Genomic DNA, 17,740 nt, shown 5'->3' with positions numbered 1-17,740 from the left:
ATTTGGGGCCATCATCCCCAAATTTGCATCCTTCCCCCGGACTGCAAAATCTGGGGCCTTTTCTCCCCAAATCCGGGACCTTTTCTCCCCAAATTTGGGGGCTTTTCTCCACAAATCATTTCTCCCCAAATCCTGAGGCCTTTTCTCCCCAAATTTTGACGCCTTTTATCCCCAAATTTGAGGACTTCCTCCCAAAATGTTGTGCCTTTTCTCCACAAATCTTCTCCCAAAATCCTGGGACATTTTCTCCAACAAACTGGGGGTTTAAATCCCAAATTTGGGGCCCTTATCCCCAAATATGCATTGTTCCCCCCAGGCCCCAAAATTTGGGGCCTTTCGTTCCCTCAAATCTGAGGCCTTTCTTCACCAAAGGGGTTTTAAACCCCAAATTTTGGGCCTGTATCCCCAAATATGCCTTCTTTTCCCCAAACTGAGGCCTTAATCCCCAGATTTGGGGTCTTTCTCAGCAAAACTAGGGGTTTAAACCCTAAATTTGGGGCCTTTATCCCCAAACTCGCGTCCTTCCCCCAGTTCAGGGGCCTTTCTCCACAAAACTGTGGTTTAAACCCCAAATTTGGGGCCTTTATCCCCAAATTTGTATCTTTGCCCCTAAACCCCAAAATCTGGGGCCTTTCCCCCATATTTGGGGCCTTTCTTCACCAAAGGGGTTTTAAACCCCAAATTTTGGGCCTTTATCCCCAAATATGAATTCTTTTCCCCAAACTGAGGCCTTAGTCCCCAAATTTGGGGCCTTTCTCAGCAAAACTAGGGGTTTAAAATTTGGGGCCTAAAACCTAAAACACCTAGATTTCGGACCTTTATCCCCAAATTTACTTCCTGCCCCCCAAATCTGGGGCCTTTTTCCCCATTTGGGTGTATTAATGCCGAAACTGGGGCTTCTGTTCCCAAAAACTGGAGCTTTTCTCCCCCAGACTTTGGGGGTATTAAACCCAGATTTTGGGGCCTTTCTCCCCCCTAGTTCTTTAGGGGTATTAATCCCAGATTTTGGGGCCTTTCTCCCCCCCCCCCCAGTTTTTAGGGGTATTAACCCCAGATTTGGGGCCTTTCTCCCCCCCCCCGATTTTGGGGGTATTAACCCCACATTTGGGGCCTTTCTCCCCCTCCAGATTTTGGGGGTATTAAAATTGTTTTTTTTTCCTCAAAAATTGGTTCATTTTCCCACCTCGAATGGCTTATTTTTCCCCCAAAATCATTTATTTTCCCCCCATAAATTAGTTCTCGTTTTCCCTTAAAATTGTTCCCTATCCAAATGCTTCTTTTTTTCCCCAAAACTGTTTTTTTCCCCATTTTTTTCCCAAATTGGTTCTTTTTTTCCCCCAAAAATGTTTTTCCCTCCAACGTGGTTCTTTTTCCCCAAAAAATAGTAATTTTTCCCCTCCGAATGTTTTCTTTTTTTCCCTAGAGTGGTTCTTTTTTTCCCCCCTAAAATAGGTCCCCCCCCCCGTTTTTTTTCGCTTAAAATTGGTCTTTTTTCCCCTAAAAATGCATTTTTTTCAAAAATTGGTCTTTTTCCCCTAAAAATGCATTTTTTTCAAAAATTGGTCTTTTTTCCCCTAAAAATGCATTTTTTTCCAAAAAAATGTTATTTTTCTCCCAAAATTTCCTCTTTCCCCCCCAAATCCGTCACCCCAGCCCCTCAGGCCTCTCCCCGAGCATCCTTTCCCCCAGATTTCCCCCAAATCCCCCCAGAATCTCCCTCACCCCCCCCCCTTCTCCCCCCCCTCCGGCCTCGAGCACGCGCATGGGGGGGGGGGGGGGGGCGGGCCCGGTCGGGAGCGCGCACGCGAAGATGGCGGCGCTGAGCGGGGACGCGCTGGGGCTGGAGAGGGGTACGGGGGGGGGCGTGCAATGGGGGGGGGCGTGCAACGGGGGGGGGCGTGCAAGGGGGGTGCAGGGTGTGCATGCAATGGAGGGTGCGGGGGGGGGGGTTGGGGGGGGGCGCAATTGGGGGGGGGCGCAATTGGGGGGCAAAAGGGGGGGCAAAGGGGAGGGGGTTGCAATGGGGGGGGGTGCACGGGGGGGTGAAATGGGGAGGGGTTGCAATGGGGGGCAATGGGGAGGCAAAGGGGAGGGGGTGTAATGGGGAGGGGGGGCGGGGGGGCATGCGAGGGGGGTATTTTGGGGGGCATGCAATGGGGGGGTGCAAGGGGGGGCAAAGGGGAAGGGTTGCAATGGGGGGGTGCAATGGGGGGGTGCACGGGGGGGGTTAAATGGGGAGGTGATGCAATGGGGGGTCCAGGGGATGCAGTTGGGGGGGTTAAATGGGGGTTGCAAAGGGGGGTTGCAATGGGGGGTGCAAAGGGGGGCAAAATGAAGGGGGTTGCAATGGGGGGGGGCAATGGGGGGCAGAATGAAGGGGGTTGCAATGGGGGGGGCAATGGGGGGATGCAAAGGGGGTGAAATGGGGAGGGGGTGTAATGGGGGGGTGCAAGGGGGGTGCAAGGGGGGGCATTTGGGAGGGGGTGCAATGGGGGGGGGTGAAAAGGGGGGGGTGAAATGGGGAGGGGATGTAATGGGGTGTGCAGTGTGGGGTGGGTTCAAGGGGGGCCTTGCAAGGGGGGGCCTTGCAAGGGGGGTGCAGTTGGGAGGGGGTGCAATTGGGGGGGGTGAAATGGGGAGGGGTGTCATGGGGGGGTGCAAGGGGGGCATGCAATGGGGGGCATGCAATGGGGGGTGGGTGCAATTGGGAGGGGGTGCAATGGGGAGGGGTGCATGGGGTCCCGGGGGGGGGGGGCTGTCTATGTCTAGGGGGTTTCGGGGTGCGTGGGGGGGGTTATCCATTGCGTGCCCCCCCCCCAAGACGTGGCCCGGGCGGTGGAGCTGCTGGAGCGGCTGCAGCGCAGCGGGGAGCTGCCCCCCCAAAAGCTGCAGGCGCTGCAGAGGGTCCTGCAGAGCAAGTTCTGCTGCGCCATCCGCGAGGTGGGGGCGCGCCCCCCCCAGCCCCCCATACCCCCCCAGCCCCCCGTACCCCCACGGTCCCCCCATATCCCCCCAGTGTTCCCCCAATAACCCCCCCCCCCCGATGTGTCCTGTAGCTCCCCATTAACTCCCCAGGACCCCCAGTACGCTCTCACCCCCCCCGTATGCCACCCCCCAAAGCACCCTGTAATTCCCACACACCCCCAATTCCCGTAAACCCCATAAATCCCATAACCCCCCCCCCAATGGCCATACCCCCCATAGTTCCCATAACCCCCCCAATTCCCATAAACCCCCATAAATCCCATAACCCCATAATTTCCCTATTCCCCCCCAATTCCCATACCCCCCCATAATTCCCATTCCCCCCCAAATTCCCATAACCCCCCCAATAATTCCCATAACCCCCCATAAATCCCACACCCCCCCCAATTCCCATACCCCCCCAATAATTCCCATACCCCCCAATTCCTATAGCCCTCCCATAATTCCCGTATCCCCCATAATTCCTATAACCCCCTCAATTCCCATACCCCCAATAAATCCCATAACCCCCCCCCAATTCCCATAACCCCCCCATAAATCCCATAACCCCCCCAATTCCCATACCCCCCATAAATCCCATAACCCCCCACCCCGTAACCCCCCCAATTCCCATAACCCCCATAAATCCCATAAACCCCCCAATTCCCATAACCCCCCCATAAATCCCATAACCCCCCCAATTCCCATAACCCCCATAAATCCCATAACCCCCCCAATTCCCATAACCCCCCATAAATCCCATACCCCCCAATTCCCATAACCCCCCCATAAATCCCATACCCCCCTAATTCCCATACCCCCCATAAATCCCATAACCCCCCAATTCCCGTAACCCCCCCCAATTCCCATAACCCCCCCCAATTCCCATAACCCCCCATAAATCCCATAACCCCCCCAATTCCCATACCCCCCCCCAATCCCCATAACACCCCCGATTCCCATACCCCCCCCTAATACTTCCCGTACCCCCCATAAATCCCATAACCTCTCCTATTCCCCTACCCCACCCCATAATTCCCCCTTTTGGGGTCTGTCTCCCTCCATATTTTGGGCCCCCCCCCATTTCGGGGTGTCCCCCCCCAGGTCTACGAGCAGCTCTACGACACCCTGGACATCGCCGGCAGCCCCGAGATCCGCGCCCACGCCACCGCCAAGGTAACGCCCCCCCGGGACCCCCCGGGACCCCAAAACCCCCGGGACCCCTCTGGGACCCCTCCGGACCCCAAACCCCCCTGGGACTCCCCCGGGACCCCAAACCCCCCTGGGACCCCCCTGGGACCCCAAACGCCCCGGGAAAACCCCAAAACCCCTCCAGGACCCCAAAACCCCCCTGGGACCCCAAAACCCCCCAGGACCCCAAAACCCCCCTGGGACCCCAAAACCCCCCAGGACCCCAAACCCCCCAGGACCCCAGAACCCCCGTGGGACCCCAACCCCCCCCCCCAGGACCCCCAAACCCCCTCAGGACCCCCAAACCCCCCAGGAAAACCCCAAAACCCCCCCGGGACCCCAGCACCCCCAGAAAAACCCCAAAACCTCCTCAGGACCCCAAAACCCCCCTGTGACCCCAAAACCTCCCCAGGACCCGAAAACCCCAAAACACCCCCAGGACCCCAAAACCCCCCTGGAACCCCAAACCCCCCAGGACCCCAAAACCTCCCCAGGACCCGAAAACCCCAAAACACCCCCGGGACCCCAAAACCACCCCGGAACCCCAAAACCCCCCAGGACCCCAAAACCTCCCCAGGACCCCAAAACCACCCAGGAAAACCCCAAAACGCCCCCAGAACCCCAAAATGCCCCCTGGGACCCCAAAACCCCCCTGGGAAAACCCCAAACCCCCCCCCCAGGACCCCAAAACCTCCTCAGGACCCCAAACCCCCCCTGGGACCCCAAAACCTCCTCAGGACCCGAAAACCCCAAAACACCCCCGGGACCCCAAAACCCCCCTGGAACCCCAAACCCCCCCAGGACCCCAAAACCCCCTGGGACCCCAACCCCCCCCCCCCCCCCCAGGACCCCAAAACCTCCTCAGGACCCCAACCCCCACCCTGGGACCCCAAAACCTCCCCAGGACCCGAAAACCCCCAAACCCCCCCAGGACCCCAAAACCCTCCCGGGACCCCAACCCCCCCCCAGGACCCCAAAACCTCCTCACGACCCCAAAACCCCCCTGGGACCTGAAAACCCCAAAACCCCCCCGGGACCCCAAAACCCCCCTGGGACCCCAAACCCCCCCGGGACCCCAAAACCCCCCGGGAAAACCCCAAACCCGCCCCCCCCGGCGCTCCCAGACCCGTACCTGGCCCCGGGGACGTCCCCGTCTGTCGCCTGCGGTGTCCCCCCCGCCCCCCCGTGTCCATCTGTCCCCCCCCCATCTGTCTGTCCCCCCCCGTTGCGTCCGTCTGTCCCCCCGCCGTGGCCGTCTGCCGTCCCCGTCCTGGCCCTTCGCTGTCCCTGTCCCCCCCCCCCGGCCCCGTGTCCCCTCATCCTCTTGCGCCTTTGTCCCCGTGTCCCCCCCCCCGTGTCCCCCCCACATCCCCCCGATGTCCCCAATGTCCCCCATGTCCCCACGTCCCCCCGTGTCCCCAAATGTCCCCTTGTGTCCCCCACGTCCCCCATGTCCCCTACATATCCCAATGTCCCCAATGCCCCCACGTCCCCAATGTCCCACGCCCCCCCAAATGTCCCCATCACCCCCAAATGTCCCTAATATCCCCGTGTCCCCCAATGTCCCCACATGTCCCCACGTCCCCCAATGTCCCCATGTCCCCACGTGTCCCCAAATGTCCCCTACATCCCCCAGTGTCCCCATCACCCCCCGTGTCCCCACGTCCCCAATATCACCCCATGTCCCCCGATGTCCCTATGTCCCCCCCCATGTCCCCGTGTGCCCCCACGTCCCCCAGTGTCCCCATGTCCCCATGTCCCCAATACCCCCATGTCCCCCAATGTCCCCAGTATCCCCCCAATGTCCCCGTATCCCCAATGTCTCCACCTACCCCAATGCCCCCCATCCCTCTTGTCCCCCCCATGTCCCCAAATGTCCCCACGTCCCCCGATGTCCCCATGTCCCCAGTACCCCCACATCCCCCAGTGTCCCCCCATGTCCCCAATATCCCCCCAATGTCCCCGTATCCCCAATGTCTCCACCTACCCCAATGCCCCCCATTCCTCTTGTCCCCCCCGTGTCCCCAAACGTCCCCATCACCCCCCGATGTCCCCATGTCCCCCATGTCCCCACGTACCCCAATGTCCCCATGTCCCCAGTACCCCCACATCCCCCAATGTCCCCGTATCCCCAATGTCTCCACCTACCCCATTGCCCCCCCATCCCTCTTATCCCCCCCGTGTCCCCAAATGTCCCCACGTCCCCCGATGTCCCCGTGTCCCCCAATATCCCCCAATGTCCCCACGTCCCCCAATATCCCCCCATGTCCCCAATGCCCCCAATGTCCCCATGTGTCCCCATGTCCCCAATATCCCTACACGTCCCCCAATGTCCCCCCGACCCCAATGCCCCAACATCCCCAACATCCCCCACTGCCCCCCATCCCTCTTATCCCCCCCGTGTCCCCAAATGTCCCCACGTCCCCCGATGTCCCCATGTCCCCCAGTATCCCCCCAATGTCCCCATATCCCCAATGTCTCCACCTACCCCAATGCCCCCCCATCCCTCTTATCCCCCCTGTGTCCCCAAACCTCCCCATCACCCCCCGATGTCCCCAACCTCCCCGACGTCCCCAACCCCCCGATGTCCCCATGTCCCCATGTCCCCCAATATCCCCCAATGTCCCCACATCCCCCCAATGTCCCCCAATGTCCCCAATGCCCCCGTATCCCCAATGTCTCCACCTACCCCAATGCCCCCCATCCCTCTTATCCCCCCCGTGTCCCCGAATGTCCCCATCACCCCCCGATGTCCCCGTGTCCCCATGTGTCCCCTAATGTCCCCAATATCCCCCCAATGTCCCCCCGCCCCCCCAATGCCCCAACATCCCCAACATCCCCCAGTGCCCCCCGTTCCTCTTATCCCCCCCGTGTCCCCAAATGTCCCCATCACCCCCCGATGTCCCCAACCCCCCCGACGTCCCCAACCCCCCCAGGCGACGGTGGCCGCCTTCGCGGCCAGCGAGGGCCACGCGCACCCGCGGGTGGTGGAGCTGCCCAAGACGGACGAGGGGCTGGGCTTCAACATCATGGGGGGCAAGGAGCAGAACTCCCCCATCTACATCTCCCGCGTCATCCCGGGGGGGTCGCCGACCGCCACGGGGGGCTCAAGCGGGGGGACCAGCTGCTGAGCGTCAACGGCGTGGTGAGGGGGGGGGGGCAGGGCGGGGGGTTTGGGGCGGTTATGGGGGGTTATGGGGGGATTGGGGGGTTATGGGGGGTTATGGGGGGGGGTTGGGGGGTTTGGGGGGGGGTTATGGGGGGATTGGGGGGTTGGAGGGGGTTGGGGGGTTTGGGGGGTTATGGGGGGATTGGGGGGGTTGGAGGGGGTTGGGGGGGTTTGGGGGGGGGCTCAAGCGGGACCAGCTGCTGAGCGTCAACGGTGTGGTGGGGGGGGGCAGGGGGGTTTGGGGGGGTTGGGGGGTTGGGGGTTGGGGGGGTTGGAGGGGGTTATGGGGGCTTATGGGGGGATTGGGGGGCTTTGGGGGCATTATGGGGGGGAGTTTGGGGGAAATGGGGGGCTGGAGGGGGTTTGGGGGGCTTTGGGGGGGTTATGGGGGGGTTGGGGGAAATGGGGGGGTTATGGGGGGCAGTTTGGGGGAAATGGGGGTGGTGGAGGGGGGGTTGGGGGGGGGGTTGGGGAGGGTTTGGGGGGTTTGGGGGGAACGGGAGGGTTTGGGGCGGGTTGGAGGGGGGTTATGGGGGGGGGATTGGGGGGTTTGGGGGGGGTTGGGGAGTTCGGGGAGTGGGAATGGGAGGGTTTCGGGGGGGGGTGGGGGGGGGGGTTATGGGGGTCTGGATGGGGGTTATGAGGGGACACTGGGGGTCCGGAAGGGGTTTTAGGGTGGTGGTGAGGGGTTATGAGGGGGAATACGGGGAAGGTTGGGGGGTTATGGGGAGCGCGGGGGAATTTGGGGGGTGATGGGGGGAGATGGGGGTCTAAGGTGGGATTTGGGGTGGATCTGGGGGGATAATGGGGTTTGGGGGGATAATGGGGGTCTTGGAGGGGATAATGGGGGTCTGGGGGAGGATAATGAGGGCTTGGGAGGGGATAATGGGGTTTGTGGGGAATAATGGGGTTTGTGGGGGGAATAATGGGATTTGGGGGGGATAATGGCATTTGGGGGGGATAATGGGATTTGGGGGGGGGGATAATGGGGTCTGAGGGGGGATAATGGGATTTGGGGGGGGATAATGGGATTTGGGGGGGGATAATGGGGTCTGAGGGGGGGGGATAATGGGGTTTGTGGGGGAATAATGGGATTTGGGGGGGGGAATAATGGGATTTGGGGGGGGATAATGGGATTTGGGGGGGAATAATGGGGTCGGGGGGGGAATAATGGGGTTTGGGGGGAATAATGGGGTTTGTGGGGGAGTAATGGGGTCTGAGGAGGGAATAATGGGATTTTAGATGGGATAACGGGGTCTGTGGGGGGATAACGGGGTCTGTGGGGGATAACGGGATCCGGGGGGGGTGTTTGGGGGTCTGGGATCGTTCGTGGGGGTGGGGGGTTGGTTGGCGGGCGGGGGGCAGCAGCGTTTGGGGCGCAGAGCGTGGAGGGGAGCAGCACGAGCGGGCGGTGGAGCTGCTGAAGGCGGCGCAGGGCTCGGTGCGGCTGGTGGTGCGCTACACGCCGCGCGTGCTCGACCGACGGATGGAGGCGCGCTTCGAGAAGCTGCGCTCCGCCCGCCGCCGCCAGCACCACAGCTACTCGTGAGCGGCCCCCAAAACCACGACCCCGAAACCCCGCGCCCCGAAAAAAAAATGAGCCCTTGAATCCCGCGACCCCAAAAACGCGACCCCGAAATGGGAGCCCAAAATGGGACCCCAAAAACGCGACCCCGAAAATGCGACCCCGAAAACGGGACCCCGAAAACGGGACCCCAAAAACGCGACCCCGAAAGCGCGACCCCGAAAGCGCGACCCCGAAATGGGAGCCCGAAAATGGGACCCCAAAAACGCGACCCCAAATCCTGCGCCCCAAAAATGGGACCCCAAAAACGCGACCCCGAAAATGCGACCCCAGATCCCGTGACCCCAAAAACGCGACCCTGAAAATGGGACCCCGAAAAGGGGACCCCAAAAACGCGACCCCGAAAACGCGACCCCGAAATGGGACCCCGAAAATGGGACCCCAGATCCCGCGCCCTAAAAACGCGACCCTGAAAATGGGACCCCGAAAATGTGACCCCGAAATGGGAGCCCGAAAATGGGACCCCAAAAACGCGACCCCGAAAATGCGACCCCGAAAATGCGACCCCAGATCCCGCGCCCTAATAACTGACCCCGAAAATGGGACCCTGAAAATGTGACCCCAAAAACGTGACCCCGAAATGGGAGCCCAAAATGGGACCCCAAAAACGCAACCCTGAAAATGCGACCCCGAAAATGCGACCCCAGATCCCGCAACCCCAAAAACACGACCCCGAAAGCGCGACCCCGAAAGCATGACCCCGAAAATGGGACCCCAAAAGCGCGACCCCAAAAGCGCGACCCCGAAAACGCGACCCCAAAAATGCGACCCCGAAAATGGGACCCCAAAAACGTGACCCCAAATCCTGGGCCCAAAAACATGACCCCGAAAACGCGACCCCAAAAACGTGACCCCAAATCCTGGGCCCAAAAACGCGACCCCAAATCCTGCACCCCAAAATGGGACCCCGAAAACGCGACCCCAAATCCCGTGCCCCAAAACCATGACCCCGAAAATGGGACCCCAAAAATGCGACCCCAAATCCCGCGCCCTAAAAACGCGACCCCGAAAATGGGACCCCGAAAACTCGACCCCAAATCCTGCGCCCCAAAATGGGACCCCAAAAACGCGACCCCGAAAATGGGAGCCCGAAAATGCGACCCCAGATCCCGCGACCCCGAAAATGGGACCCCGAAAACACGACCCCGAAAACGCGACCCCAAAAGCGCGACCCCAAAAGCGCGACCCCGAAAACGCGACCCCAAAAATGCGACCCCGAAAATGGGACCCCAAAAACGTGACCCCAAATCCTGGGCCCAAAAACATGACCCCGAAAACGCGACCCCAAAAACGTGACCCCAAATCCTGGGCCCAAAAACGCGACCCCAAATCCTGCACCCCAAAATGGGACCCCGAAAACGCGACCCCGAAAACGCGACCCCAAATCCCGTGCCCCAAAACCATGACCCCGAAAATGGGACCCCAAAAACGCGACCCCAAATCCCGCGCCCTAAAAACGCGACCCCGAAAATGGGACCCCGAAAACGCGACCCCAAAAGTGCGATACTGAAAATGGGACCCCCAAAAGCGCGACCCCAAATCCCATGCCCTAAAAATGCGACCCTGAAAATGGGACCCCAAAAGCGCGACCCCAAAAGCGTGACCCCGAAAGCGCGACCCCAAAAATGTGACCCCAGATCCTGCACCCCAAAACCACGACCCCGAAAATGGGACCCCAAAAGCGCGACCCCAAATCCTGTGCTCCAAAATGGGACCCCGAAAACACGACCCCAAAAACCTGACCCCAAATCCTGTGCCCTAAAAAACGCGACCTCGAAAATGCGACCCCAAAAACGCGACCCCAAATCCCGCGTCCTAAAACCACGACCCCGAAAACGTGACCCCAAAAACGCGACCCCAAATCCTGCACCCCAAAATGGGACCCCGAAAATGCGACCCTGAAAACGCGACCCCAGATCCCGTGACCCTAAAAACGCGACCCCGAAAATGGGACCCCAAAAGCGCGACCCCGAAAATGTGATCCCGAAAATGGGACCCCAAAAGCACGACCCCAAAATGTGACCCCAAAAACGCGAGCCCAAAAAATGCGACCCCGAAAATGTGACCCCAAATCCCGCGCCCTAAAACGCGACCCCGAAAACGCGACCCCAGGTCCCGCGACCCCAAAAGCGCAACCCCGAAAACGTGACACCAAATCCTGGGCCCAAAAACGCGACCCCAAATCCTGCGCCCCCCTTTTGCCCCCCGAAACCCCTTTTGCCCTCCCGATTCTCCCTTTTCCCCCAGCCCTGCCCCCCCCCCCTTTTTACCCCCCCGCCCCATCTTTTGCCCCCCCTTTTCCCCCTGACCCCCCTTTTTGCCCCCCGATCCCCCCATTTGCCCCTGACCCCCCCTTTTACCCCCCTACGCCCCCCTTTTATCCCCCCTTACCCCCTTTTTACCCCCCCGACTCCCCCTTTTGCCCCTGACCCCCCCATTTGCCCCCCTTTTTGCCCCCCGACCCCCCCATTTGCCCCTGACCCCCCCTTTCACCCCTTAAGCCCCCCTTTTACCCCCTTACCCCCTTTTTACCCCCCGACTCCCCCTTTTTTGCCCCCTGGCCCCCCCTTTTGCCCCCCGACCCCCCCATTTGCCCCTGACCCCCCCTTTTACCCCTTAAGCTCCCCCTTTTACCCCCCTACGCCCCCCCTTTTATCCCCTTTTACCCCCTTTTTACCCCCCGAGTCCCCCTTTTGCCCCTGACCCCCCATTTGCCCCCCTTTTTGCCCCCCCCGACCCCCCATTTGCCCCTGACCCCCCTTTTACCCCCCTACGCCCCCCTTTTTATCCCCTTTTACCCCCTTTTTACCCCCCCCCGAGTCCCCCTTTTGCCCCCTGACCCCCCCATTTGCCCCTCTTTTTGCCCCCCCCCTGACCCCCCATTTGCCCCTGACCCCCCGATTTGCCCCCCCTTTTGCCCCCCGACCCCCCTTTTGCCCCTTATTCCCCCATTTGCCCCCCTTTTTGCCCCCCCGACTCCCCCTTTTGCCCCTGACCCCCCATTTGCCCCCCCTTTTTACCCCCCCGCCCCCCCCCCATTTGCCCCTGACCCCCCCCCATTTGCCCCCCTTTTTGCCCCCCCGCCCCCCCTTTTGCCCCTCACCCCCCATTTGCCCCCCTTTTGCCCCCCGCCCCCCCCATTTGCCCCTGACCCCCCCATTTGCCCCCCCCATTTGCCCCCCCTTTTGCCCCCCCTGACCCCCCCTTTTCTCCACAGGTCTCTGGAGTCCCGGGGGTAGCCCCCCCCCCCCCCTCCCCTCCCTCCCCCTTATTGCCCCCCCCGCCGGATTCGGGGGGGGTGGGGGCGCCCCGCCCCCCCTGTACAGTTATTTATTGGCCCCTATTTAAAACGTCATGCTTGTGTCACGATTGCGTCACGCTTGCGTCGTGATTGCGTCACGCGCCTCGGGTCACGTGACGCGGCCGCCATGTTGGGCCTAGGCCCGGGTTCGGGCCTGAAGCCGTCGCCATGGCAACAGGCGGCCGGGGGTGGGGGGCGTGGCCATGGCAACGGGTGGGGCGTGGCCATGGTAACAGCAGGGGGAGGCGGGGCCGTAGCCATAGTAACGCACGGGAGGGGCCGTAGCCACGGTAACGCGCGAGGAGGGGGCGGGGCCTACGCGCTGGGGGGGTTGGCGTCGCCATGGCGACGCGCGGGGGCGGGCTGCGCCGTCGCCGTGGTGACGGGTGGGCGGGGCGCGGGGCCGTCGCCATGACGACGCGCGGGCGGGAATAGGGGGGGACGTCTCCATAGCGACCGCAGGGGGGGGGGGGGTTGAGGGCGGTGCCGTCCCCATGGCAACGCGCGTGCGCGCCCGCCCCCACATCCGATGACATCACCCCGAAGGCGGCCCCGCCCCCGCCCGCCGCCCATTGGCCGCTCCGCCCGCCGCCGCCTCCCTCCCATTGGCCGCCCGCGCCGCCGCTCCGCCGCCCGCCTCCCTCCCCCTCCCTCCCCGGTGCGGGGGCGGGGCTCCAGCTCCGCCGGCCGGCAGGGCGCGATCCCATTGGCCGGCGGCGCCGTCCGTCAGCTCTCTCTTAAAGGGACCGCGCTGCGTTTCTGAGCCGCTTGGGGGGGGGGGGGGTTCGCAGAGCCGGGGCCGGGGGCGGCGGCCGCGGGGCTCGGGAGGGCCCCGGGGCGCAGCGGGCGGTGGGCAGCGACCCCCCGGGCCCCCCTCCCCGCCGGGCAGCACCGGGAGCAGCGCAGGTAAGGGCCGGGCCCTGCCCCCCCCCATTCATCCCCCCCTCCCCCCATTTTTCCCCCCCATCGTTGCACCCCCCATTGAACCCCCCTTGCCCCCCATGCACTCCCCATCATTGCACCCCCACATTGCCCCCCCATCGCCCCCCCATCATTGCCCCCCCCATTGCATCCCCCCATTGACCCCCCCATAGCCCCCCCAAGCACCCCCCGTTGCCCCCCTTTTTGCAGCCCCCCCATTACCCCCCATTGCCCCCCCCATTGCAACCCTTTGTGCCCCCCCATCGCATCCCCCCTTCATCCTCCTTAACCCCCCCACCCCGCAGCCCCCCCATCCCCCCCCCGCACACCCCTCGGCCTCCCCGTTGCAGCCCTTGGCCTGCTCTTCCCCCCCCCCCCCCCAAAAAAAAAAGACCCCCCCATCTCCCCTCAGGCCTCATTGCATCCCCCCCCCCCCCATTGCAGCCTTTGCTCCGAGGCCTTGCATCAAACCCTCCCATTGCACCCCCCCACTGCACCCCCCCCATTACACCCCCCATTGCACCCCCCCATTGCACCCCCCACTGCACCCCCATTACACCCCCCCAATTGCACCCCCCAATTGCAACCCCCCCATTGCAATCCCCCCATTGCACCCCCCATTTCACCCCCCCAATTGCACCCCCATTGCAACCCCCCCATTGCCCCCCCATTGCACTCCCCCTAATTAAACCCCCCCATATTGCACCCCCCATTACACCCCCAATTGCACCCCCATTGCACCCCCCATTGCACCCCCCATTGCACCCCCCATTGCACCCCCCCATTGCACCCCCCCATATTGCACCCCCCCCATTACACCCCCTCAATTGCACCCCCCCAATTGCACCCCCCCAATTGCACCCCCCATTACACCCCCCATTGCACCCCCCATTGCACCCCCATTGCACCCCCCATTGCACCCCCCCATTACACCCCCCATTGCACCCCCCATTGCACCCCCCCATTGCACCCCCCCATTGCACCCCCCCATTGCACCCCCCATTGCACCCCCCATTGCACCCCCCCCATATTGCACCCCCATTGCACCCCCCCATATTGCACCCCCCATTGCACCCCCCATTGCACCCCCCCTGCACCCCCCCATTACACCCCCAATTGCACCCCCCATTGCACCCCCCATTGCACCCCCCCCATTGCACTCCCCCTAATTAAACCCCCCATATTGCACCCCCATTGCACCCCCCATTGCACCCCCCCATTGCACCCCCCCATTTGCACACCCCCATTGCACCTCCCCATTGCACCCCCCATTGCACCCCCATTACACCCCCAATTGCATCCCCCCACTGCACCCCCCACTGCACCCCTCCATTGCAACCCCCCATTGCAACCCCCATTACACCCCCCATTACACCCCCCATTGCACCCCCCCATATTGCACCCCCCATATTGCACCCCCATTGCACCCCCCCACGCTGCACCCCCATTGAGGCCCTGACCCCCCCCCACCATTGCACCGCCCCTGCCATGTGTCGCCCCCCCCCCCCCCATTGACCCCCCCCCCAACTTTGTGTACATGGCTGCAGCCCCACTGCCCCCCCCCCATGCACTGCACCCACTGTCCCCCATCGCTCCCCAATTGCCCCCCACTGCACGCACTGCACCCACTGCCCCCCATTGCCCCCCATTGCCCCCCATTGCCCCCCCCGCACGCACGGTGCCCCCCTGCGTGCACTGCACCCCACTGCGCCCCACTGCATGCACTGTGCCCCCCCCCCCATAAACGGTGCCCCCGCTGCGTGCTCTCTGCCCTACTGTGCCCCGCTGCACGCACTGCACCCACTGCGTGCGCTGCACCCCCCCCCTGCACCCCAGTGTGCCCCCCTGCACCCCACTACACCCCCACCCCCACTTCATGCCCTGTGCCATATTGTGCCCCACTGCACCCTATTGCGCCCCACTGCTCCCCACTGCACCCCACTGCGTGCGCTGCACCCCCCTGCACCCCCGTGTGCCCCCCTGCACCCCACTACACCCCATTGCATTCCACTGCTCCCCACTGCACCCCACTGCATGCGCTGTGCCATATTGTGCCCCCCTGCACCCCATTGTGCCCCACTGCTTCCCACTGCACCCCACTGCGTGCGCTGCAACCCCTGCACCCCCGTGTGCCCCCTTGCACCCCACTACCCCCCCTGCACCCCACTGCACGCGCTGTGCCATATTGTGCCCCCCTGCGCCCCATTGCGCCCCACTGCGCCCCACTGGATGCACTGTGCCATATTGTGCCCCACTGCACCCCACTGTGTGCACTGCACCCCCGCTGCACCCCAGTGTGCCCCCCTGCACCCCACTACACCCCATTGCATCCCACTGCTCCCCACTGCACCCCACTGCACCCCACTGGATGCACTGTGCCATATTGTGCCCCCCCCTGCACCCCACTGCACCCCATTGCGCCCCCTGCACCCCCCCCCCACACCCCACTGGACGCGCTGTGCCATATTGTGCCCCACTGCGCCCCACTGCTCCCCACTGCACCCCAGTGCGCTCCCCTGCACCCCACTACACCCCCCCACCCCCACTTCATGCACTGTGCCATATTGCGCCCCTCTGCACCCCACTGCGCCCCACTGCACCCCACTGTGTGCGCTGCACCCCGTGTGCCCCCCTGCACCCCACTACACCCCCCCCTGCACCCCACTGCACGCGCTGTGCCATATTGTGCCCCTCTGCACCCCATTGCGCCCCTCTGCTCCCCACTGCACCCCACTGTGCCCCCCTGCACCCCACTACACCCCATTGCGCCCCACTGCTCCCCACTGCACCCCACTGCGTGCGCTGCACCCCCCCCCCTGCACCCCAGTGTGCCCCCCTGCACCCCACTACACCCCCCTGCACCCCACTGCATGCGCTGTGCCATATTGTGCCCCCCTGCGCCCCACTGCACCCCACTGCACCCCACTGCCCCCCCTGCACCCCACTGCGCCCCCCTGCACCCCACTGCCCCCCTGCACCCCACTGCCCCCCCTGCACCCCACTGCGCCCCCTGCACCCCACTGCCCCCCCCCTGCACCCCACTGCGCCCCCAGCCCCCCACCCCCACGGGCACCCCACGAGGACCAGCGACCAGCCTGGGGGGAGGGGGGGGGCTTTTTTTGGGGGGGGGTCCGACCTTAGATCATCTGGGGGGGGGGTCTCTGGGGGGGGGGGGTCTGATCTTTGATCATATGGGGGGGGCTTTTGGGGGGGTTCAACCTTAGATATACGGGGGGGGGGCTTTTGGGGGGGGGGTCCGAGCATGGGACCCCATTCCCCTGCCCCCCAACACCCCCCCCCCCCAAACCCCTGCCCCCATTTCACCCCATTCCAGGCTGGGGGGGGGGGGTCCGACCTTAGATCATACGGGGGGCTTTTTTGGGGGGGGTCTGACCTGAGATCATATGGGGAGGGGGGGCTTTTTTGGGGGGGTCTGACCTCAGATCATATGGGGGGGGGGCTTTTTTTGGGGGTGTGACCTTAGATCACCTGGGGGGAGTTTGGGGGAGGGGGTCTGACCTCAGATCATCGGGGGGGGGGGGGCACTGACCTTAGATCATTTGGGGGGGGCTTTTCGGGGGGATCTGACCTTAGATATATTGGGGGGGGCCTTTTTTGGGGGGGGGGTCCTAGCACGGGATCCACCCCCCCTCCCCAAAAACCCCTGACCCCATTTGACCCCATTCCAGGCTGTAGGGGGGGGACTGACCTTAGATCATACTGGGAGGGGGGCTTTTTTTGGGGGGGGGGGTCTGACCTTAGATCATGGACTGGGGCTTTTGGGGGGGGGGGGGGTCTTACCTTAGATATATGGGGGGGGACGACACTTTTTTTTGGGGGGGGGGTGGCTTCTGGGGGAGGGCTCCAACCTTCGATCATCCGCCGGGGCTCTTTGGGGGAGTCCAAGCGTGGGACCCCCCCCAAAAAAAACCCCAAAACCTGACCCTATTTCCCTATTTCGCCCCATTACAGGGGGTGCCCCCCATCTACCACCGGGGGGGCAGACCATCACCGGAGCTGCTCAGCACCACCAAGAAAGGAGAGGGGGGGGTCTCCCCACTTACTCCCTCGTGCCTCGACGAATTGGGGGGTACCGTGCGTGCCCCCCCCCCCCAAAAAAAACACCCCCCCACCCCCCCCCCATCTACCACTGGGGGGGCTGAACATCACCGGAGCTGCTCAGCACCGCCACGAAGGGGAAGGGGTCTCCCCCTTATTCCCTCGTGCCTCTACAAATAGGGGGGTACCGTGCGTGCCCCCCCCCCCCCAAAAAAAAAAAACCAACCCCCCCCCAAAGATGATGTGCGAGGTGATGCCGACCATCAGCGAGGACGGGCGCCGGGGCTCGGGCTGCGGCGACGAGCCCGGGCTGGAGCAGCTGATGGTGCAGATGCTGCGGGAGCGCGAGCGGCTCCTGGAGACGCTGCGGGACACCCAGGAGAGCCTGGCCACCGCCCAGCTGCGCCTCCGCGACCTGGCCCACGAGAGGGACGCCCTCCAGAGGCAGCTGGCCAGCGCCCTGCCCCAGGTGGGGGGGGGGCTGGGGGGGGGGGGGGGGGGATGGAGGGGGTTAATGGGGGTGGGAGGGGGTTAGAGGGGGAGTGGGAGG

General features: G+C 63.4%; 2 protein-coding genes and 1 pseudogene across 2 annotated transcripts in view; all 3 read left to right on the top strand.

The window, feature by feature from the left end:
* The first annotated feature begins 1,771 nt into the window (after positions 1–1,771).
* Positions 1,772–12,191, top strand: LOC136789346 (protein lin-7 homolog B-like; annotated as a pseudogene).
* Positions 5,520–6,733, top strand: LOC136789364 (uncharacterized; the record flags this gene model as incomplete). Its single annotated transcript, XM_066989412.1, has 2 exons — positions 5,520–6,254; positions 6,413–6,733. Coding segments are annotated over 2 exons (1,056 nt in total), but the record flags the coding sequence as incomplete, so codon positions are not given.
* Positions 12,192–17,371: 5,180 nt separating the features above from the next.
* LOC125181853 (liprin-alpha-3-like) overlaps positions 17,372–17,740 on the top strand; it is a 37,153-nt gene continuing 36,784 nt past the window's right edge. The window contains 1 exon segment of the mRNA XM_066989438.1: positions 17,372–17,659. Coding sequence (XP_066845539.1) covers positions 17,429–17,659 — 231 coding nt within the window. The 5' untranslated portion in view covers positions 17,372–17,428.

Source organism: Anser cygnoides, unplaced genomic scaffold, assembly GCF_040182565.1.
Source record: "Anser cygnoides isolate HZ-2024a breed goose unplaced genomic scaffold, Taihu_goose_T2T_genome scaffold_44_1, whole genome shotgun sequence".
Lineage (NCBI taxonomy): Eukaryota > Metazoa > Chordata > Aves > Anseriformes > Anatidae > Anser > Anser cygnoides.
The sequence above is the reverse complement of the archived record's forward strand: the minus strand, read 5'-3'. Positions and strand labels throughout refer to the sequence as shown.